Consider the following 23,582-nt stretch of genomic DNA (forward strand, 5'->3'; position numbering starts at 1 on the left):
GTGGTTTCGGGTTTTCACCTCAATGAGGACATTGTTTTACCTTCGCTTTGTGCGAACCCTAAGCATCCAAAAGAGGTTGCCTTGCATTCTCTGGATGTTGTCAGGGCGATCAGGGTTTACCTGTCGTTGACTGAATCCTTTCGGAAATCGGATTCTCTCTTTATACTTCCTGAGGGTCCTCGGAAGGGTATGGCTGCGTCTGCGGCAACCAGTGCCAAATGGATCAGACAGACCATTGTACAGGCCTATTCCTTGCGGGAACGGGTTCCTCCCTTCCCTGTCAAGGCGCATTCTACCAGGTCGGTGAGTGCGTCTTGGGCCTTCCGGCATCAGGCTTCCGTGGCCCAGGTGTGCGAGGCTGCGACTTGGTCGTCGGTGCACACCTTTTCCAAATTCTATAAAATTGATGTTCTGGCGTCAGCTGATGCCTCCTTTGGCCGCAAAGTTCTCTGTGCGGCAGTGCCATAGGGAACCCTGGTTTGTACGGGTCCCTGGCTGTTGGGGTTGTTTATCCCCTTGGTTACTTGTTTTCCTGGGTTGTTGCTCATGTTGAGCCCTTTTTTGTTACCCAGAAGGTTCTGTGCATGTAAGGTTCCTTTCTCTGATGTGGGTACTGCGTTTTCTGGCGGTTGCGTTGCCCACCCCTCATGTCTACACTGCTTTGGGACATCCCCATTAGTGAAGACACTGTGAATGGGCGGCGACTGTCGGAGGACGTAAGAGAAAACTAGATTTTTGTAAACTCTTACCGTAAAATTCCTTTCTCCGAGTCCTCTGACAGTCGCCGCCCCGTCCCTCTTTTGGGGGTTTTTCATACACGATCACTGCTTGCGACCAAACTGAATTGGGATGGCTGTTTCCGGGGGGTATTGGACTAGGACAGGCCCCATTGGTTGTGACCATGTAGATTTGTTCTTTTACAAGTCTTATGCCTAGAAACTCCTGTGGAGAGGAAGCAATACCCTATTAGTGAAGACTGTGTGAATGGGCGGCGACTGTCGGAGGACTCGGAGGTAAGATTTTACAAAAATTCCGTTGTATGTATGTGTGTGTGTGTATATATATATATATATATATATATATATATATATATATATATATATATATATATATATATACTATTCACTGGAACACTTTGCCAGTTACAGTACAAGTACATCTGTAGGCAATAAAACAATAGTGAAAATGGCAGAGAAACCAGCAGAGCTCACTGGATTGCACAGATACACACATTTTTAATAGATTCAAAATGTATAGAATGAATTTACAAAGTAAAAGAACAAAGCATAAAATGAAGCAAGAGACTCCCATCTGGCTTCAGGTACTATTCAGGGAAGCAGAATAATTTTTAAGCTAGCCATCCAGGTTAAAATATATATACAAAGTATATTCCTCGCGCCAATGGGAGAGCACTATAAATATGAAGTAAAATCCTAGTAGGTATTTTTAATATTATATTAAAAGAAAGGCCTAAAAACAGAAAATAGCAGCTGCTGTATAAAAAATTATGTATAAAATATCTATGGTCTTATATTAAGACCAAAATACAGCGCTTGCTCCAAGCTATGATTACCTCTATAGGTTGCATAAATTCCAATGATTGATAAGGTACCAGTGCATATATTACAAAATTAATGTGAACAAATATCTCTTTAAATATTGTGCAAATGGTGAGTGATAAAAATACCAATTATATTAAAATATAAATAAATATTGCTTCAATAATTATATTACTTCAATCAATATATCCGTGAGAAAAGAATGTATCTACATACATAAAAATCTGACAAAAATTAAAAGATAAAAATACAAGTGACTTGTGTTCAAAAAAGTATATAATTATATATAAAAATATTAATATAAAAATATTGCGTGACCTTAATAAATGTGCAGTCCAAAAAATATATGTTTATAAAAAATGACTTCAGTGTTCAAAATGAATGTCCTTGATGATAAAAGATAGATAAATATTCAATTCAAAAAGTGCACGTGCTTGATCAAACAACGCTGTGACATCAATCTCTTGCTGGATAAAATAGGCTGGGTCACTTACCAGATGTAGTGGGTTAGCAGGTAATTCCATTCAAGGTATCGGTGATGGTATGTGAAAGAAAAAGGCTCCAAATAGCGTAATTCAAATAGGACTAAGTCCTTTATTTCCCATACAGCGGGTAAAATAGATTAAAAAATCGTATCACATTCCTGGTGGTCTAGCGGTACGGGCTGCTCATCCTCCTCTAGCCATCCAGGTATTGGCTGAATGAAGAATTTAATAGATTCCCTTTCGTCTACACTAAACAGTGTGGAAGGAGGAATTTCCCAGGCCAGCTTTTATCTGACTTTTTTCAAGCCAGGTGGTGCGGGCAGGTTTACCTATGACATGAATTTTGGCAGATTCTGCAGTATAGCTGAGGTTGGGCATCCTCTAAACCTCCTCTCTACCCCAATTTTTTATTTTTTTACTATGATGACTTGCAGGTCATTTGCGCCCTGCTGCTCTCCTCACCTCTTTGTTTATGTGAACTGTAATGACCTGGAGTAAAAAAAAAAAAAAAAGGTGCTAGTTTGGAATTTGGGTGAAGATTAGTTCATAGGATGCCTGAGCTCATTTTTATTGCATGAATCGGGTAAAATTTGAGCAGTCTATGGCAGCCTTTAGAGGCTGCTGTCAGGAGGAATGATTGAATGCAGGTAAATTACTTCTGTAGCAGACAATGAGTTAGTCATGGTACTGTATACTTGTCTTTTTCTGTGTGAGATATTAAAGGGTTTGCAGTCCTGCCCTGCAGTGCTCGGGTTGTGGGTTTGATTTGCTTGGATAGCTAATATTAGCATAGAGTTGGTATGTTCCCCTTGATTTTCTTCTGTGTTTGCTGGTTCTTTCCCATACTTGAAAAACCTACTGGCTATTTAGGGGCTTAAGCTCAAACTGCCTCTGCAGTGAAAAAAATGTGAACATGGTAGCGACATTAGATTGTAAGTTCCTTCAGGAGCAAAGGCTGATGTGGATGGTTTGGTGTTCCATTAAGAACTATGGAAATTTGTTAGCATTGTGTACGTTAGTAAATAAAAATAGTGGTTAACAGGAGAATAATAACTAATCCGATTGAAACTGGAGACTAATAAAGCCACCAGCTACTGCTTGTATTAACGTTTTTTTTTTTTTTTTTGGGGTGGGGGGGGGGTGTGGAATGTATGGATGAAAGATGCAAGATGTGCAGAGGAATTTATTTATTTCTCCCTTTCTTTTTTCAGTTCAGTTTCACATTGCTCACTTGTACGAAACACAGGTAAGTCTTTTGCTCATTAAAGCTAACTTGGCAGAAGGGCGTTTAACTGACTCTTCAAAGACTCCCATCCAATGTTGGAGGCCAACACTGTCCAGCTTGCCAAAGCAGTGATTGTTCCAGAGCAAGCCCTTAATTGTTGATCGTACTTCAGTTGAAGACCAGTGCACCAAGACTTGCACTGTTTTTGGGAGGAGGACAGTGACAGCTGTGAGTGCTCGATTAAAGCCCCAGCTGTGATGGATCATTTATTCTCATCAGTCGTTTAGTAGTGACTTATCCTACACAGCCATATGTTTTTTTTTCCTCAGTTGGCTTAATATTCTAATAAACACCTTGGATCACATTAGTCACTGTCAGTTTAGTTTTTTTTCTTGCTAGCAACTTCCATTATTTCTTTCCTTCCTTCCTTCCTTTTCATTTGCCCCTTTTCATTTGCCCTTATGTGGAGCATCATGCAGTTCTCCTGTTTGCCTGAATAGCAGTTTTTTATCTGTCAGTTTTCCCACTTGCTCCCTTCTGCCTCCTCATAAATTTTTTATTAGTCCATCACTGTCAGTCTGCCTTGGTTTAGTTGTGCCATTAGACGTAAAGTACACATATTATTTCAGGTTTGCTTTTAACCACTAGCTTCTCAAGCCAATTCTGTCATGCATGTAGAAATCTACATGTTTTTTTTTTTTTTTTTTCAAACCCCCAAATATTTTAAAGCAGGGGCCCTAAAGAATAAAATGGTGGGTGTTGCAATTTGTTTTTTTTTTGTGCCACAGAGTAGTTGAGCAGCAGTTTTGTAAACCCAATTTTTTTGGGAGAAAATAGACTTTAATGAATTTTAGTGAAAACACTTACCCTTTAATCCTCCTCAATGGAGGCGCTGGTCCGGTTCGCAGCCGAGAAGGAAAAATTATGACCGCACTCACAATACAGAAGATCTCAAAACTTTCTTGTAGAAATCCATAGGTAAAAACTTTACATCACCACAAAGGCAGGCACAAACATTATGTTTCACGCTAAAGAGTGCTTAATCAAAACTAACACCAAATTACACAATTTTTGAATAAACTATAAAAAGTTAAGCCGAGTAAATGGATGCCAAACATGTAACAATTTAAAATTTGGTGGACTGGCAGCGAACTGCAATTCTTGAAATTATCCATAGGGGAATTTGTGATTATGCTCTGACATTTTGTGGTGATACCTTGTGTGGTGCAATCTCGGTTTACATATGCTTGCCAGACCAACACACGTAAGCACAGGGTTACTGGGGTTCCTTTTTCATTTTTTAATTTCATTTTTGATTTTACTTTGTAATTTAATTTTTCTTTTTTTAACACTTTTATTGATTTGGCTTGGGATGTGTCCAGTCTTCTTCGTGGAGAGATCTGGGGGTCTGTTAGAGCCCAGCTTTCTTCTCTGACCTCCAACGCAGCAGATCAAATCAACATCTGTTTGCACTGCAGCTTCACAACCCGACAGCGCGCAAACTGAGGCCAGAAGTGACAAAATCCTCGTTGCTTACGGTTTCTGATATCACACAGTGGGAGGAACAACATCCGTTCCACTTACTAAGTCCCAGGAAGCAGATGCAGCCAGTCACTTCCTTTCCAGGCTCTCCGATCAGTTAGTAAAGATGGCAGGAGGAGGGGGGGTGGGATCCCATCCTGCTGCCTGTAAAAGTAACCCAGCCGCTGTATAGCCACTATAGGATTACTTTTACGGTGTAGGGAATCGCCTCCTGTGAAAAATGATGCCGGATCATGGTTGTTGTCTCAACCATGATCCCGGTATAAACGCTTAAATACCAGGACATAAACGGTTAAGCAGCATACATGTACAAAGTGCATCAGCTATGCAATTCATATAATGCCGTATTGCCTCAATATTCGTATTGCTTTTCTTAAACATTTTAATTTCTTTCAACAGAGAAAGTACCACTCTGCAAAAGAAGCATATGAGCAACTTCTGCAGTCTGAAAACCTTCCTACACAAGTAAAGGCTACTGTTCTACAACAGCTAGGTGAGAATAAAATGTTATATGGAAATGTTTATTTTAGTCAAATGAAAGTTATGACTGTCACTGTTTCTGAAAGAATGGTTTGTTTGGTATTTTGTAAAAAAAAAAATAAAAAAATGGGGAAATTTAAATCATATGATTATTTATTCAAAATTGTTGTTATTCTTGACATGTGAACACAATATGAAGTCAAGAATAATCTATTTTCAAAAGTCTTTCAAAATTGGGGCATTTGAGGGTCGCCTAAAAGGCATTTTAAAACATCTGGTATGAAAGGGGGTACTGAGCTGAATGATTCTTTACAAACTTAACTTTTTCCATGCACTACATTTTGAGTCGCAAAATTTTATTTCTATTGCCATCTTCTTTATCCATATAACCATAACCTTGTAGGGATCATATAGTTTCCTATGTTGGCAAAGTATTTGTCCAGTCCTTTGTAATGCAATTAAGAGCAGTATTTTGTGCATTTCAATTATTTTCTGCCAAAACAGATATGACCCTTTTTTGTAAAGCATATCACCGGGTATGGTAAAACTTGTGCTTTACTGCAATTAAATAGTGTGCAGCTAGCCTGAAACGTACGTATAATCTATTTAAAGAAGAGAAATGTTTAAAGGATAGGTTCACCTTTGGAACATGTACATGTTCCACCTGTTTTCTCTTTTGTTCATTGACTGACACAGCGCTCCATAAATCATAACTAGTGGGTTATATTGCTTCCTCCAGGAGTAGGACTAGGGAGAACAAAAAAACACCTGGCTGCGCCCATGGGCCATCCTCGGCTGGTATAAAACCCCCCTCTCTGCTCTAGGTATTCAGTTTTAATCTGTCTAGTCAGGAGTAAGGACCTGGACTCCCGGCTGGAATTTCTGGTCCTAGCAATTTTCTTCCTCCTTACATATTTTTGTTTTTCTCTCGGGAGATCTATAATCAACTGCTGGGCTGGATATTCTAGATCCAGTGGTCCCCCCAGCCCAGGCAGGGAGCGCAAGGTCATCCGCAACATAGCCTCACGGTGGCTCCTGTGTCCTGGTTAAGGGCTCTTATGTTTAGTCTTAGGTTATTTTCCCCACCCCTCATTTTCTTTTTGGCACTGCTTTTGGACGTCCCACTAGCTATGATTTATGATGCACCGTGTGCGTCGATGAACGAAAGAAAATGGGATTTTTATACTTACTGTAAAATCGATTTCTCTGAGTTCATTGACAGACACTGCACCCACCCCTCTATAGAGTTCTGATACTTTTAATACTGCTTTCTACTAATCTGATTACCTAGAGCAGAGAGGGAGGTCATATACCAGCTGAGGACGGCCCATGGGCGTAGCCAGGTGTATTTTGTTCTGCCTAGTCCTACTCCCTGGAGGAGGCAATATAACCCACTAGTTATGGAGTAATAAAAATAGTGGGTCTGGCGCTGCTAGAGTTAATAGTTACAATGACAATTTACTATCTATATTTTCACATGTGCGACAGATGTGTGTGATCCTCAGAAAACTGCTACATAAAGTGTAATATTGCCCATGTCTGAGGTATGGAATTCAAATAAAAATTCAATATGTGCTATAATCCAGTATTAAGTGCATTGCATCTTAATATACCACCATTGATGAAAATGCTAAATTGTATATAAAGCATCAAGTGCTATAAAAAGTGCACAAACTTTAAAAAACATCAAATCCGTACTATGTGACAACCAATATCATTATAAAGTGATAAGTGTTGATTTAAAGTGCTTCACAAAAACTCTGAGAAATTGTGTCCAAATGTAAACAATATCATATACAGAAAAAGTCCTCTAGAAATAAAGTGACAAGTGCTCGTCAAAGTGCTCCAAGTGATATCTGTGACATTGGTGGTGCTCCGCAAGCCATTCACCCCTTATGGACCCACACTCAGCAGAACCTAGTACCCACTAGGGGGATTCAGGCCTGTCGAGCAGTTATCTCCAACTGGGTCAGCCGACTCAGGATCCACAGCAAAATGACACCTTCATACTCATGTTCATGCAAAGATTTAAGAAGCAACAGCCCATAGCACATACCAGTTGGATAAATATATCACATACCAAAAATAACGCACTTCCAATGTATATTCAAATCAGCGCATGGAAAACAAATGGGAAGTCCGGGTTCTGTGTGTTCTATGGTCCGTGCCGGATGGGACACAGACATGCTCGTGGCCCTGCGCACTTCCTCACAAAGACTTCATCAGCAGCGGCGCCATATTGCCTCACTTAAGGTTATTTATACTATCCTGTGACCTAGCAACCCTGAGTCACCTGGTTTGGCGGCCATATGTGAACAAATCAGTTGATGTTAAGCAATACGTATAGGAGTTACCTAGCGACTCCAAAAACCAAACATGATGGCCGTATCCAATTCAACAAGCCGTGCTAATAGGTAGGGCACAATCTACCCTCGCTAGATCAAATCATGTAGGCTCATGCTCCATAATGTCTCTGGGATATGCCACAACATGTACACCAATAGACAATGATATATATATATATGTGTATGTGTGTGTGTGTATATATATATATATATATATATATATATATATATATATATATATATATATATATATATATATATATATATACATACATATAAAACCACAAAAAGAGAATGTTTAATAAAATATTTCGAAGAAAAAAAAGGGGAAAATATATACTGTGTGTGTGTGTATATATGTGTATATATGTGTGTATATATATATATATATATATATATATATATATATATATATATATATATATCAAATATAAATTGTATAGAAAAATATTAGCAGCTGTATATAGTTGGTAATCTGTTTACATGCTAAATAAAAATTATGAAAAAATGAGGATTAAAAAATCAATAGGGAGTAGCTGCCCCTAAGGAGCTAAGAATATATTTTTTTATATATATTGGCTTGTTGTTTGTAGATTGAAATTAACTAAAGTATATGTAGATGTTCTAGATGTATAAAGATTAATCAAAAAAAGTAAATGTATTTAAAAATATTCTCGATATATAAAAATGGAAAAGGAAGGTGAAGGGGATGGAAATCAAAGCAAAAAAGCTATATCATACAGGGTGATATTTAAGTGGTACGAATATTTCAAAGTTAAATTCCCCCCCAGGGACCTATGTTTACTTGGTTATCGTGCAAAATGGAAGCTACAAATTATTGAGAAAGCAATTTAAATCAATCTCTATATTTAGGCCATCTGGCTGGAGAGTATTGAGTAAAAAAATGCACTTGGTTTCATTTTGTGAGACTGTTATTCTTATTATCCCCTCTCCAGTGACCCTTGATTTTATCTGTTCCATAAAAGTTCATGACCCCAGGATTACATTGGTGGTGTTCCCTAAAGTGCCTGGATACACTGTTTCAAAAATCCTTTTTTGATATGTTCTTGTATTCTGACATGTAGGGGCCTTGTGGTTCTCCCCTCGTACTGCAACTGGCAGGGACACTGTAATGAATGTTACATGTGTACTACTACACAAAATTAGTTATTTAATTTTATATTCTTTCCCAGTAACTAGATCTGAAGAATTTCATCCTTCTGTTGTGTTCAGCTACTTGTGCATGCTAGACATCTTTGACATCTAAAGAAACCTTTCAGTCCAGGAAATATACTAATATCCTTGGGGGAGTCCACTACATTGTGGAGAAGTTTGTTCCCTAAGTTATGCACTTTTCTATAAATAAACTTGAGGCCTCGCAGTAAAATTATTTTGAGGGTTTTGTCCAATCTTAGAATTGCCCAATGCTTTCTCATTTTTTTCCAGGGATTTATACTATCTGCTAAAACCCATAAGGAAAGACAATTCCATCCCATATGTCTTTCCTATAGTTTTCCTTTTATCTTGTAAGCGTGTCCCTATCCGTTGTTTTGATCTTCTCCTTCAGGTATTCTAGCTCCCTTTTGTCATAGCCTTTCTCTTGAAATCTTCTAATCATTCCTCTCCTTTGTTGTACCTCCTCGGATTCCAGTGGTTCTCCCTGTGATTTGGATTACCATGTCTTGTTGCCAGGAGTTTTTTTTTTTTTTCTGGTATATTTGGGTTTTTTTTTTTTTCTTGGTAGTCTTTATATCCACAGTTCCTGTAAGGTCTATGTTTAAATATGGCCACCAAACCATGTGACTCGTGTGCGGTTGAGGAACGTGCCGTGGTGGGGAGTAGACTTAGGACCTCCCCACGCCTTGGACGGCTGGCGTGGAGTCTCGGCGCCAGTCGTTAACCTTTGGCAATCATCATGCCTGATCGTCTGCAACCGCGCAATTTCACGTTAAAGTAACGCAGTGCCAAATCGCAAAAAATGGCCTGGTCATTAAGGGGGTAAAACCTTCCCGGAGCTGAAGTGGTTAATGAAGCAAACCTGAATAACAAAGCCTCTGAAGTGGCTAAGGCGCCCTTCTATGGCAGTTTTTTGGGGAGTGGGGGTTGGTTTGGGGGGTTTTCTTCTGTTTTTTTTTTTTTTTTTTGTGGTTAGGATAGGAAGAGGAGATATCTGGAAAGTGTTTTACAAGAATATACCTAGAGGTGTGCTTTGGAGTGGACATTAGAATATTAAAGTCAAACCTATAAAAGATTCACTTCATTTTATTTTTGTATCAATATATCACATTTTTATTAATTGGAAATAGGATGGTTGGTGAAGTAACGGTATGGTCATGGAATGTAAGAGGATTGGGAGAACTATTAAAAAGACAGCTCTTTTTAAGACTTCCTCACCTTTGAGGGTATCTGTGCTCTGCCTGCAGGAGATGCATTTAGTCAGAGAAACAGTGACACGATTGAAGCACGCAGGTTTCCCAAATCAGTATCGCTCAGTATATACATCATATTCAAGGGGAACGAATATTCTAATACATAGATCGGTAGAGTTCTCTTTCAGTCAGATTAAAATAGATAAGGAGGGAAGATACATATTAATATATTGCTTATTGGCTGAGAGGCCATGTGTGATTGCAAATGTGTATGACTGAAATAATTTTTAGTTGGATTTTATAGTTGATAAAGCAGGGATACCAGTTTTGATGGTTGAATATTTTAATATGGTGATGAACACTCAGGTCGTGTACAGGATACTAAGGGTGATGGGATTGAGGGATATTTGGTGTGAACGGTATCCATTGGTTCAGGCTTATTCATGTTGTTCTGGTGCATATTCATCACTTTCTAGAATTGATATGGCAATAGCGAATGATATTCTTGACCCCCTGATAAATTTAAAATTTTAGGCCAGGGGACTGTCCGACCACTCTTCTCTGGTTCTGATGTTGAGGTTGGGAAAGTCTGCGGACAGGGGAGTGTGGAAAGTTATTTCTTTTTGGCTACAGTTAATAACCCCTAGAGACCATATATTAGAACTACTTGGGGAGTTTCTGGAATATAATAGATCAACTGCATCGTATGGTATAGTGTGGGATACTCTTAAAGCTTATCTGAGGGGTATTATAATTCAGCAAATATCGAAGAAGGCGGCTACTAGGGACTGGAAGCTAGAAATAACGGGGAAAGTGATGGAAATGGAAAAAATATATGTAGAGGATCCTTCACCAGATAACTTGGCCAAATGGAATGAGGTACAGCAGCTATGTAAAACATTATCCCTCAAGAAGGCTGAAAGTAGAAGGTTTTTTCTGAAGCAGACCCATTATGAAGAAGGGGAAAAAACGGGGCACATGCTGGCCCTCTTAGCAAGCACCCAAAATGTGGGTATGGATGCCACAATATTTGTAAAACTAAGGTCTGGGAGGGCGATTATGTGCCTCATCCATGGAGCTACTTTATGGCGGCACAGTTACAACAAATGGGGGGCTTGGAAGTAGGTAACTATACCACCAGTTATAGCTCGTGGGCCCTGCTGTCCTGCACCCCTCACATATCGTTTATTGAGGCATTAGAGGCAAATACATGGGGGAGAGGCAGACAGAGCTTGACAATGATGGGGGAGAGGCGGACAGTGCTTGACAGTGAAACTTTTGGGAAAAATATGGAGTATAACCAAATCAATATTTGAATGTACAGGCTTTACAAGGTATACACCTATATAGAATAATGAAAACTTGAGCTAACTTGTTAGAATTTTGACAGCCGTAGAAGGGAGTGATAAGGTTGTCGCAAATTTATAGAGATATGGTACGTGTGTTATGAAGGTGTCCCAAGCCGCATAGATGCCGGAGGGAGGTGGTGGATAAAATTAATTTAGATTTTGGGACAAACTTACGGATGGATACAGTGCTGTGTATTTTGGGGGTATGTGAAGCAGAGAGTGATATATGGGACAAAGCGAATGATCTTAAATTGTTTATATCAAGCTAGAAAAGCTATAACGGGAAAACGTATCAAACCTGATCCACCATATATATCTGACTAGTTGAGAAAAGTTAATAATGTAATAATTAGGGAAAAATATGGCATATATAAGATTAGCAATTGAAATCAAATATGGAAAGAATGGTTAGAAACTCCTGGTTTTTCATCGGAGATAAGAGGGTATTTAAGATGTTTTTTTTGAACTATGTGGGGTTTTTTTTTTTTTTTTTGGGGGGGGGGTGGGAGGGGATAATACCTTGTACACACGTACCGATCGTCGGCCGAACGATCGGCCGTCTTTTGTCCAGGGCTGTCGTGTCTGTTGAAAAGTGCAAAAGACTGCACACGAATTTTGTCGGCCAACAACAGCTGACTGCAGAAGTGATGGTTAACTTTCCTTGTCTTTTTTCTTTTCTGAGCATGCCCAGTCTTGCAAATCTGCTGATTGTCGGCCGAATTCTGTACTGACTGGCGAACAATCGGCCGTTCTGGTGTTGGCCAACAAAAATTTTTATGCCTACATGACAGATTCTTTTCGGCCGAAAGTGCGCTGTCGGGAGCATCATACTAACAAGCCCACAATCGGCCGAACGGTCGTCGGCCGAATATTTAGGGCCGACAATCGGTACGTGTGTACGGGGCTTTAGGGATTATTTGTATGGAATCATTTTTGTATGTGAATTTGTATGGTTATGGAAAGAAAATAATAAATATATGAATTTTAAAAAAAGGATGAAAACCTAATAGTAATTTTATTATCCTAGGATGGATGCATCACACTGTAGATCAGTTGGGAGATAAAGCCACAAAAGCCAGCTATGCCATCCAGTATCTTCAGAAATCATTAGAGGCCGATCCCAACTCTGGTCAGTCCTGGTATTTCCTTGGAAGGTAATCTTCACTCTGTTAAATGTTTTAAGCAAATGTTATTTTTAGTGTTAGGCTATGGAAAGTGTTGGTATTTGTATGTTTTACTATATATTTTGTACAGTTTATATTATAACAAACTAGCGCAAGTGTGCCCGTTTCATAGTAGGAAAGGTTATAACAAACAAAAGTGTTTTTGTGGGTTTCTGGCTGTATAAGCTGTAGACTAGTGCTGAAGGTATGATAGGGGGCAATATGTGCAGGAGCAAAGTGGTAAGGGTATGATTGGGTGCTGGAGACGAGTTCAGAGGGTATAACTGCAATATATGCAAAAGAGGAGTGTGGTGGGTTTGCTAGGAGGCAGTATATTTAGGAAGGAGAGTGTAGAGTGTATGACAGTAGGTAGTATGTACAAGTAAAGAGTGAAGGGGGGTGGGGGGGGGGGGGTTGTGAGGATTTGTAAAAGAGGAGTGGGGGGGGGGGGTATGGAAGTGATCATTGTGTACAGGGGGCAAGTGTGGAGGGCATGACAACAGTTCATATGTACTGAAAAGGAGTGTGGAAGGTATGATTTTGGGCAGTATTTGCAAGCGAGAATTGCCTAGCCATACAGATAGGGCCAAAATATGTGCCTCTTAATGTATTTGTCACCCATTTAAAAAACTGAATATTTTAAAGCAGCAGCACATGGCTTCAGCTTTGGTGTGTGTTTTTTCTTGATTTGTTATATCCAATTTGCATGTCTTTTTTTTTTTTTTTAAGCTAATAAAGTAATTTAAGTGATTTTATATTATACAGTAAAACCTTGGTTTCAGAGTAACTTGGTTTAAGAGCGCTTTGCAAGACAAGCAAAATTTTCAAATAAATTTTGACTTGGTTTACAAGCGATGTCTTGATATACAAGTAGCCTCAAGTCACAGCTGAGTAGAAAAGAGAAGAGAGGCGCCTCTAAGTGTAGCAATATGGTTAAATTTAATGAAGGTACAAACTTTAGCAACTCAGATGGTTGATGATTGGAACAGGCACATATAAGGATGCAGGCATCCAGGCTAAAGCTGTCCACATAGACCATCCTCCGCACCGCCATCTACGTCATCCCTTCCATGCTGCCCCTCGCTATCAGATCGCTTTACTGCAGGGTGGTCTTCCCGGTAAGGATTACAGACTGGCAGCCGGCGGTGCAGAAGATAGTCTATGTGGTCAGCTTTACCCCGAATGCCTGCATACTAAGATGTGCCTGTTTTATTCATCAACCATGTGAGTTGCTAAATGTTGTACCTTCATTAAATGGAACCATATTGCTACACTTAGAGGCGCCTCTCTTCTCTTTCATACTCTGTAGCTCCTGCTGGATTTTGCTTCTAAATAAAATGTGGAAGCGGCTATTTGTGGATGGACATTTTATGGTTATATAACCTATCGCAATGCTATAATCTTTTTATATGGACTATAAACTGAAGGACTTATGAATAAATGGTTGTGGAACGAATCATCTGAGTTTCCATGATTTCTTATGGGGAAATTTGCTTTGATATAAGAGTGCTTTGGATTACAAGCATGCTTCCGGAACGAATTATGCTCGCAATCCAAGGTTTTACTGTATTTTTTTTCTGTAAAGCCACTGGTGTCACTTTAACCACTTTGTCAATTTGGGTGTCTTTACCTGAATTTTTGCCTTGCTAGACTCTTGGGTTAGAGTGACCACACTTTAAAAGAATGAGTTGGGGATAGAATTAAGCATACTTTTGCTTCTATATATGTTGGAGGTGTTACACATGTGCGGGGGACTGGCTGCTGACCTTCCGGGCTGCATGCTCGGATAAGGGCTTGGTATGAATTTTGGGGGATCCCACGCCTTTGTTTTTATCTTTCTTAAATTTTGGAGTGCGGTTTCCCATAAAATCCATACCAGACCCAAAGGGCCTGGTTTAGATGGTAGGGGACCCCACACAGTTTTTTTTTTTTTTCCTGAATTTTTAAATGCCAGCAATTCTTATGTTAACATTCTACTGTTAGCAGGGAACCATGGTGGGTAAGGTTGTGGCAACTGCCTGCTCCTTAACCAGAATGATGGTTACTGGTTAAGACCGCTGGTTGTCGCCCACTCCTTAAAAACCAGTTAAAATCAAACCCGTTCCATAAATATTGCATGCCCGGACAATACCTAATTACCAGGGGGACTGCAGCGCTATAAATGACGGGAATTATATCACATAAACGTGTACGACCTATAGTAAATAAAATAGCGAAAAATGTCTAATTATACATCAAGATCCATATTTGTGCATACATAGAGTAAAAATAAAATAGAACATAGAAAAATAGAAAACAAATGATGAAAAGTGTCCAATCAGTATCACAATGTGAAAAAGTGTTCCAACCGATATATTCGTGCACAGTGAGCATCCACCAAATAGCTAAAATGCAGACTCTCCAGAATTGCTGTCTAGATTAACCACTTTAATACTGGGCACTTTCACCCCCTTCCTGCCCAGGCCAATTTTCAGCTTTTAGGCCCCATGCACACGGGACATTTTTAACGCCGCTGTAAGCAGCGTCAGGCGTTTTCTTTTTGCAGCCTAAAAACGCCCCTCCATGTTATTCTATGGCCTCATGCACACTCAGACGTTTTTGAGCTGTAAGTGGCTTAGACGTTTTTAGGCTGCAACAAGAACCCACCACCTGCGCGTTCTGAGGACCAGCGTTACAGCGTTAAAAACGCCTGACGCTGCTAAAAGCTGAATAACTTTGCTATAACGTTGCTTAACGTGCGTTAAGCCACGTTATACGTTTTTTTTTCTTCCATTCAAAATCAATGGTTCCCTATGGGATCCTATTTATTTGAATGGAGGTCGCACCGCAACACCGCAAGTCGGATCCGACTTGCGGGGTGACTTGCGCTGTGGGAATCTTGAGGGGGAACGCCACGCCAAAATGGGAAAAAAACGGCGTGGGGTCCCCCCCAGGGTTCCAAACCAGGCCCTTCGGGTCTGTTATGGAATTTGAGGGTAGCCCCATGCCGAAAAAACGGCATGGGGTCCCCCCAAAATCCATACCAGACCCTTAACCGAGCATGCAGCCCGGCAGGCCAGGAAAGGGGAGGGGACGAGCGAGCGGCCCCACCCCCCCTGGACGACACCAGGCCACATGCCCTCAACATGGGGGGGTGTTGGTGCTTTGGGGCAGGGGGAGCTCTGCACCCCCCACCTCAAAGCACCTTGCCCCCATGTTGATGAGGACAAGGGCCTCATCCCCACAACCCTGGCCGGTGGTTGTGGGGGTCTGCGGGCAGGGGGCTCATCGGAATCTGGAAGCCCCCTTTAACAAGGGGGCACCCCAGATCCCGGACCCCCTCCCTATGTGAATGGGTATGGGGTACACTGTACCCCTACCCATTCACCCCATAAAAGGCAGTGTATGGAAATAACGACAAGAGACGTTTTGGAAAGTTTATTAAAAATCTTCATCCGACTCTTGTCTTCTCCTCTCCGGGGTCTTCTGCTCTTTTGCTGTCCGCCCTTCTTGTCTTCTCCTCTCCGGGGTCTTCTGCTCTTTTGCTGTCCCCCCTCTTCTTGTATTCTTCTCTCCGGGGTCTTCTGCTGTCCTCTCTTCTTTTCTTCTCCTCTCCGGTCTTCTGCTCTTTTGCTGTCGGTTGTCGGCTGTCTTCTTCCTCCGGTCCTCCTCCGACGACGTCTCCGCTGATTATGCCCATCTCCGGTCTCTTCAGCTTATTATTTAGCCATTAGGGGCGTGGCCCCGATGACGTCATCTGGAGGCCCCGCCCCCTCATGTCACATATGACGTCATCTGTGACATGAGGGGCGGGGTCTCCAGATGACGTCATCGGGGCCACGCCCCTAATGGCTATATAATAAGCTGAAGAGACCGGAGATAGGCATAATCAGCGGAGACGTCGTCGGAGGAGGACCGGAGGAAGAAGACAGCCGACAGCCGACAGCAAAAGAGCAGAAGACCGGAGAGGAGAAGAAAAGAAGAGAGGACAGCAGAAGAGGGGACAGCAGAAGACCCCGGAGAGAAGAACACAAGAAGAGGGGGACAGCAAAAGAGCAGAAGACCCCGGAGAGGAGAAGACAAGAAGGGCGGACAGCAAAAGAGCAGAAGACCCCGGAGAAGACCCCGGAGAGGAGAAGACAAGAAGAGTCGGATGAAGATTTTTAATAAACTTTCCAAAATGTCTCTTGTCATTATTTCCATACACTGCCTTTTATGGGGTGAATGGGTAGGGGTACAGTGTACCCCATACCCATTCACATAGGGAGGGGGTCCGGGATCTGGGGTGCCCCCTTGTTAAAGGGGGCTTCCAGATTCCGATGAGCCCCCTGCCCGCAGACCCCCACAACCACCGGCCAGGGTTGTGGGGATGAGGCCCTTGTCCTCATCAACATGGGGGCAAGGTGCTTTGAGGTGGGGGGTGCAGAGCTCCCCCTGCCCCAAAGCACCAACACCCCCCCATGTTGAGGGCATGTGGCCTGGTGTGGTCCAGGGGGGGTGGGGCCGCTCGCTCGTCCCCTCCCCTTTCCTGGCCTGCCGGGCTGCATGCTCGGATAAGGGTTTGGTATGGATTTTGGGGGGGGACCCCATGCCGTTTTTTCGGCATGGGGCTACCCTCAAATTCCATAACAGACCCGAAGGGCCTGGTTTGGAACCCTGGGGGGGACCCCCACGCCGTTTTTTTCCCATTTTGGCGTGGAGTTCCCCCTCAAGATTCTCACAGCGCAAGTCTCCCCGCAAGTCGGATCCGACTTGCGGTGTTGCGGTGCGACCTCCATTCAAATCAATAGGCTCCCATAGGGAACCATTGATTTTGAATGGAAGAAAAAAAAACGCTGCTAAAAGCAACGTGGCAAAACGTGCAATAACGCCAATGGAAAAAGCTACTGAAAGCACGTTTTTACAGCTGCTTTTTCCGGCGTCAGAACTAACTTTGACGTACGTTTTTTCTAACGCCCCGTGTGCATGGGGCCTAAGAGCTGTTGCATTTTAAATGAAAATTGCGCGGTCATTCAACACTGTACCTAAACCAAGTTTGTCATTTTTTCCCCCACAAATAGAGCTTTCTTTTGGTGGTATTTGATCACAGCAAGGTTTTTTCTTTTTTGCTAAACAAAGACCGAAAAGTTTAAAAAAAAAAAAGTTTTTTTTCTTTGTTATACAATTTTGTAAATGATGAGGCCGCACTGATGAGGAGGCACGAATATGTGGTACTGATAGACAGCACTGATAGGGTAGCACTGCTGAACACTGCTGAACACTGCTGGGCACTGCTGGGCACTGCTGGGCACTGCTGGGCACTGCTGGGCACTGCTGGGCACTGCTGGGCACTGCTGGGCACTGATAGGCGGCACTAATGGGCACTGGTGGGCGGCACTGATAGCTGGCAATGATGGGCACTGGTGGGCAGCACTGATAGCTGGCAATGATGGGCAGCACTGATGGGGAGGGCACTGATGGGCGGAAATGCTGCGCACTGGTGGGGGGCACTGAGGGGGGAAACTGGTCAATAATGGGCACTGGTGGGTGGCACTGGTGCGCAATAATGGGCACTGGTGGGTGGCACTGGTGCGCAATAATGGGCACTGGTGGGCGGCACTGATAGCTGGCAATGATGGGCACTGGTGGGCAGCACTGATAGCTGGCAATGATGGGCAGCACTGATGGGGAGGGCACTGATAGCTGGCAATGATGGGCAGCACTGATGGGGAGGGCACTGATGGGCGGAAATGCTGCGCACTGGTGGGGGGCACTGAGGGGGGAAACTGGTCAATAATGGGCACTGGTGGGTGGCACTGGTGCGCAATAATGGGCACTGGTGGGCGGCACTGATAGATGGCAATGATGGGCACTGGCGGGCAGCACTGATGGGGGAGGGCACTGGCGGGCAGCACTGATGGGGGAGGGCACTGGCGGGCAGCACTGATGGGGGAGGGCACTGGCGGGCAGCACTGATGGGGGAGGGCACTGGCGGGCAGCACTGATGGGGGAGGGCACTGGCGGGCAGCACTGATGGGGGAGGGCACTGGCGGGCAGCACTGATGGGGGAGGGCACTGGCGGGCAGCACTGATGGGGAGGGCACTGGCGGGGCAGCACTGATGGGGAGGGCACTGGCGGGCAGCACTGATGGGGAGGGCACTGGCGGGCAGCACTGATGGGGAGGGCACTGCCGGGGCAGCACTGATGGGGAGGGCACTGGCGGGGCAGCACTGATGGGGAGGGCACTGGCGGGCTTCTTGAGCCCTGATTGCCATCCCTGGTGGCTATGGTGGGCATCCCTGGGGTCATGGGTGGGCATCCCTGGTGGTTCTAGTGGCACCCCCCCTAAGGGTCTGCACTGGTAATCAATGCTCTGATTACCAGTGCAGATTCCCCCCCCTGTAAGGAGAGCCGCAGATTGGCTCTCCTCTACTCGTGCCTGTCAGGCACGAACTAAGGAAAGTTGATCGGCTCTTCCTGTGAACTGTGACCAGCTGTGATTGGACACAGCTGGTCACATGGTAAAGAGCCTACGTCAGTAGGCTCTTTACCGAGATCGGAGATGCATTGTGTCAGAGTGACACGTCGCATCACCGTTCGCCGCTCTGCGCACCCCACCGGGGGCGCGCAGAACGCATTATCCTGCCGCCGTCATATGACGTCTGGTCAGGATAATACAACCACCTTCCCGCCGTCAATCGCCTATAGGGCGGGAAGTGGTTAAAGGACAGCAATTTTGGCCTCAGATGAGAATATCTTTCCTCTCCGACTAAATAGCTCTCCCAAAGCATCCAGAAAGAGGGTGAGCGGGGGAAGTCCCAACCAGTCTCATCAGATAAATCAACAGAAGCAAGAGAAATAATCCTCGTAGTGTAGTATTTTTTTAATAAAACAAAAACTTTTAAAGCAAGCTAAAAAAACTTGAAAAATACCTCCAAAAGCTAGAAAAACAAACTGGTAAAACCGGCAAAAAACATGTAAGGTCCAATAAAGTGCAATCATAAGCTGAAAAAATAGATGTAAAAAATACTTGCATCCGATGCCGCCAGATAAACATTGGTTGGAACACTTTAATTTTTCACATTGTGATACTGATTGGACACTTGTACAATATAAGGACACTTTTCATCATTTGTGTTCTTTGTTCTATTGAACAATTTTATTTTTACTCTATGCACAAATATATGGATCTTTATGTATGATTAGTAGACATTTTTGGCTATTTTATTTAGTATATGTCGCACATGTTTATGTTATCATCATTTTATAGCGCTGCAATTCCCCTTTTTATTTGTACACTAGTGTTTATATATTGACACTGATTGCATGCTGCTGTTATTTATATTGGGTGTTGACATCACTTTTGTTTTTATAAATGCTAAATTACCGCATGCATTAATTTATTTCATTTTGTAAACACATTTTGTGTTGTCTTTAACACTGTTTTATGTGGTATTTACTGAGTGTTTTTGCAGTAAATACCACATGAAGCAATAGTGAAATAAAATTTCAGGATCGCATGCGGTATTTTGGGAAACCACTAAATACCGCATGCGGTCTTCTTTTGTGAATGGAACCCATTATCGCAAATCTTTAACAGTTATGCAAGTTTTTCGTATTTTCAGTGAAACCAATGGTTGTGATATTCAGATTGAACAAATCAAACCGATTTTTAGAATGAGGATACTCTGGGAATGTAATAGAAAGAGCCTTGATTATTGCTACTCAAAAAATGGATACACAGGTTCTTAAGGATTCAGAATGTAGCAGATGTGAGTTTACACAATAGTCCCTGTCTGTCAAAAAAATTGTTAAACATTCTTCTGTCTAGAAGAGTGATCAGAGTGTGTGCTGTAAAATAAAATTGCCACTGCACCCTACCAAGGAGTAGCTTAAGGTACTTGAAGGATATATTAGTATGTGCTGACCCAATTGACCATTATAAGAAAAGTGTGTGTAAAATTTATGCAAGGGCTGCTAGAGGTATTGCAAATGTAGCATCTGTGGTGCTTTCTCTTCTCGCGCACTTTCTGGATGTAGATGTGATATGCTCTAATACTTAAATTGTAACACCGATTACTGCATCTATATCCTGATGTCTTCGCTCCCTTGTGTATGTGGGAAAAGCTGTTGGTTGCTTTAAGAAACGTCACAGTGACATTAGGGTGGCCCTTGCGAGCCACTGTTTGCCGAAAGCTATCAATTCTGATAAACCCTTCAAGGGACATTTCTACAAACACACGACCAGACCCATGATCTTAGAGGTACTGTATAGTGGTGGATCATGTGCCATCTTTTGCCCATTGTGATAGAAATCAGTCATTACTATAAGAGTCTTATTGGATTTATCAAGAGTTGTAAAGGCAGAAGGTTTTTTAGCCTCATGCATTCTGTGCATTAAGATAAAAAAAAAATACTTCTGTATGTAGCAGCCCCCCTAATGCTTACCTGAGCCCCCCTCTCAATCCAGCGATGTCCTCCACGACTGTCTTAGCCATTTGGGGGCTCCCCTCCTCATTGGGGAAGACACAGCAGCGGTGCCATTGGCATGCGCGCGGGAGTTCATTTTCCGGCAAAGAGCTCTGAAGGTCCGGCAAAATACTCGGGACCTTCAGAGCGCATGCGCCGCTGCTGCATGCAGGGTGAATATCTCCTAAACAGCGCAGGTTTAGGAGATAATGGGATTTTTTACTTACCGTAAAATTCATTTCTCTGAGTCCATCAATGGATGTAGCTGCTGCTTTAAATCATAGCCGGATGGGTAATAAGCCCCTCCGACTAGGAGTGACCAGGTAGAGCCAAAGGCTTTGACACACCCAGGGGGGCCGGTCCCTTGGTTATTACCTCTGGCCTCACTGTTGCATCTTCAGTTTAGTTGCAAGCAGTGAATAATAACCAAAACCCAACTCTTCAGAAAAAAGAGGGGTGGGAGCTACGTCCTTCGATGGACTCAGAGAAATGGATTTTATGGTAAGTAAAAAAATCCCATTTTCTCTTTCGTCCACCGACGGACGTAGCTGCTGCTTTAAATCATAGACGGATGGGACATCCAAAAGCAGTAACCACTGAGGGGTGGGGAAAGGACAAACTTAAAAGAATGCAATTCCCATGGCTAACATAGCCAACTATATAACATGGAGCCCAACAAGCAACAACTGGGGCTCAATTGTAGCAAAACCTTGAAGGAGAAGGAAAAGTAGACTGCTCCTTAAATGGCGGCCTGCAAAACTTTGCGGCCAAAGGACGCATCCGAGGACGCGAACACATCCACTCTGTAAAACTTGGTGAACGTATGTACAGACGACCAAGTGGACGCCTTGCAAACCTGCATCACTGACGCCTGATGGCAGAAAGCCCAAGAGGCACTCGACGCCCCCGCGTACAGTGAGCCGTGACAGGGAAAGGAGGAACCTTGCCCTTAAGAGAATACACCTTCATCACCGTCTGTCTGATCCATCGAGAGATGGTGGCCACAGATGCAGCCTGACCCCTACGGGGTCCATCCGTATTCACAGAGTCCGATTTTATGAAAGGACTCAGTCTCCAGATACACCCATATCACCCGAACCACATCCAAGCAATGCAAGGCACTTTCCTGTTAGGATGTGAAGGTTTCGGACAGTGACGGAAGCACTGTCTTCGTAAAGATGGAAGTTTGAAACCACCCTAGGAAGAAATTACGGATTAGGCTGTAACACTACCTTATCTCCGTGTATTACCAGATAAGGAGAGCGGTAAGCTAGCGCCACTAGTTCAGAAACACTGCGTGCAGAGGTGATTGCCACCAAAAAGGCAACTTTCTGCTTCAAGGCGAGCAAGTAAAATGTGTCTTATGTTCTCGAAAGGAGATTTCTAAAGAACCGATAGAACCAAATTAAGGTTCCAAGGAGGTAACGTAGACCTCCTGGGGGGAGCCAAATGGCGAACCCCCTGAAGAAATGTACAAATCAAAGCGTGCGTAGCCAAAGGGTGTTGGAAGTACACAGCCAAGGCTGGGATCTGACACTTTGGCGTTGGGCACTCTTAACGTTGGTCAACCCCTTTCTGTAGAAAGGTCAGGATCCTGCTGATAGCAAAGGATCTAGGATGCAGCTTCAGCGATTCGCACCAAGCAATGTACGCTTTCCACGTACGATGATAAATGTTCCGAGAAGTGGACTTCCTAGCCTTGAGTAAGGTAGGGATCACAGAATTGGACAGACCCCTGTCCTTTAACACCTTGCTCTCAACAGCCAAGCCGTTAAAGCCAGTGACTGTGAAGAAGGATGGAAGATCGGACCCTGAGAGAGAAGATCTTCCCGCAGAGGAAGTGTCCACGGACCTGCGACCTTCACCCGAATCACGTTGGCGTACCAGGATCTCCAGGGCCACCAGAATTACAGGAATCCCCTCCAACTCGACCCTGCGTAGCAGGCGAGATAAAAATTTCACCGGCGGAAACGCATAAATTACCCCGTACTGGCTCCAGGTAGCCACCAAGGCTTCTACTGCATCGGCCAGAGGATCTGTGGACCGAGCCACAATTTTTGAAACTTTCCTGTTTTGTCTGGAGGCGAACAGGTCCACATCTGGGGTCCCCCACTGGAGAGACAGCTGGTGGAACACTTGTGGATGCAGGGACCACTCTCCCTGATCCACGGTTTGACGACTCGGGTAGTCCGCATGCCAATTGTCTACGCCGAGAATGTACAGGGCTGATGAGGCTGTGACGTAGTCCTCTCCCCAGCGCAGGATCTCGGCTAACTCCAGAGCCGGCAGGGCACTCCTGGTGCCCCCTTGATGATTGACATATGCCACGGGCGTGACATTGTCAGACTGAACTCCGACAGAACACCCCTTGAGATTGTCCGTCCTGTGGAACAGGCTCAACTTGATTGCTCTCAGTTCCAGAACATTGATCGGGAGCTTGGACAGGGCAGATTTCTGAAGGTTGAGATTCCAAATGAACTGCTTCAGAGTGTGAATGGTCACCTCCAAATCCCTTTCCAATGTCACAGACGAGTTCGCTCGGAGAAGATTGTCCAGGTACCCCAGAATCGCTTTTTCTCTCTGTCGTACCAGAGCCAGGATAGGGGCTAACACCTTGGTGAAGACTAAACGGTAACG

At 43.4% G+C, this 23,582-nt stretch overlaps 1 protein-coding gene across 6 annotated transcripts in view; it reads left to right on the top strand.

The window, feature by feature from the left end:
* Window positions 1-23,582, top strand: part of KDM6A (lysine demethylase 6A) — a 794,872-nt gene that overhangs the window by 615,818 nt on the left and 155,472 nt on the right. For all 6 annotated transcript variants that reach the window (XM_082247554.1, XM_082247553.1, XM_082247555.1 and 3 more), the window contains 3 exons: window positions 3,256-3,290; window positions 5,211-5,304; window positions 12,382-12,508. In XM_082247554.1, coding sequence (XP_082103680.1) covers window positions 3,256-3,290; window positions 5,211-5,304; window positions 12,382-12,508 — 256 coding nt within the window. The remainder of the gene's footprint in view (window positions 1-3,255; window positions 3,291-5,210; window positions 5,305-12,381; window positions 12,509-23,582) is intronic.

This window comes from Pelophylax lessonae (genome assembly GCF_965119305.1).
Source record: "Pelophylax lessonae genome assembly, chromosome: 2".
Classification (NCBI taxonomy): domain Eukaryota; kingdom Metazoa; phylum Chordata; class Amphibia; order Anura; family Ranidae; genus Pelophylax; species Pelophylax lessonae.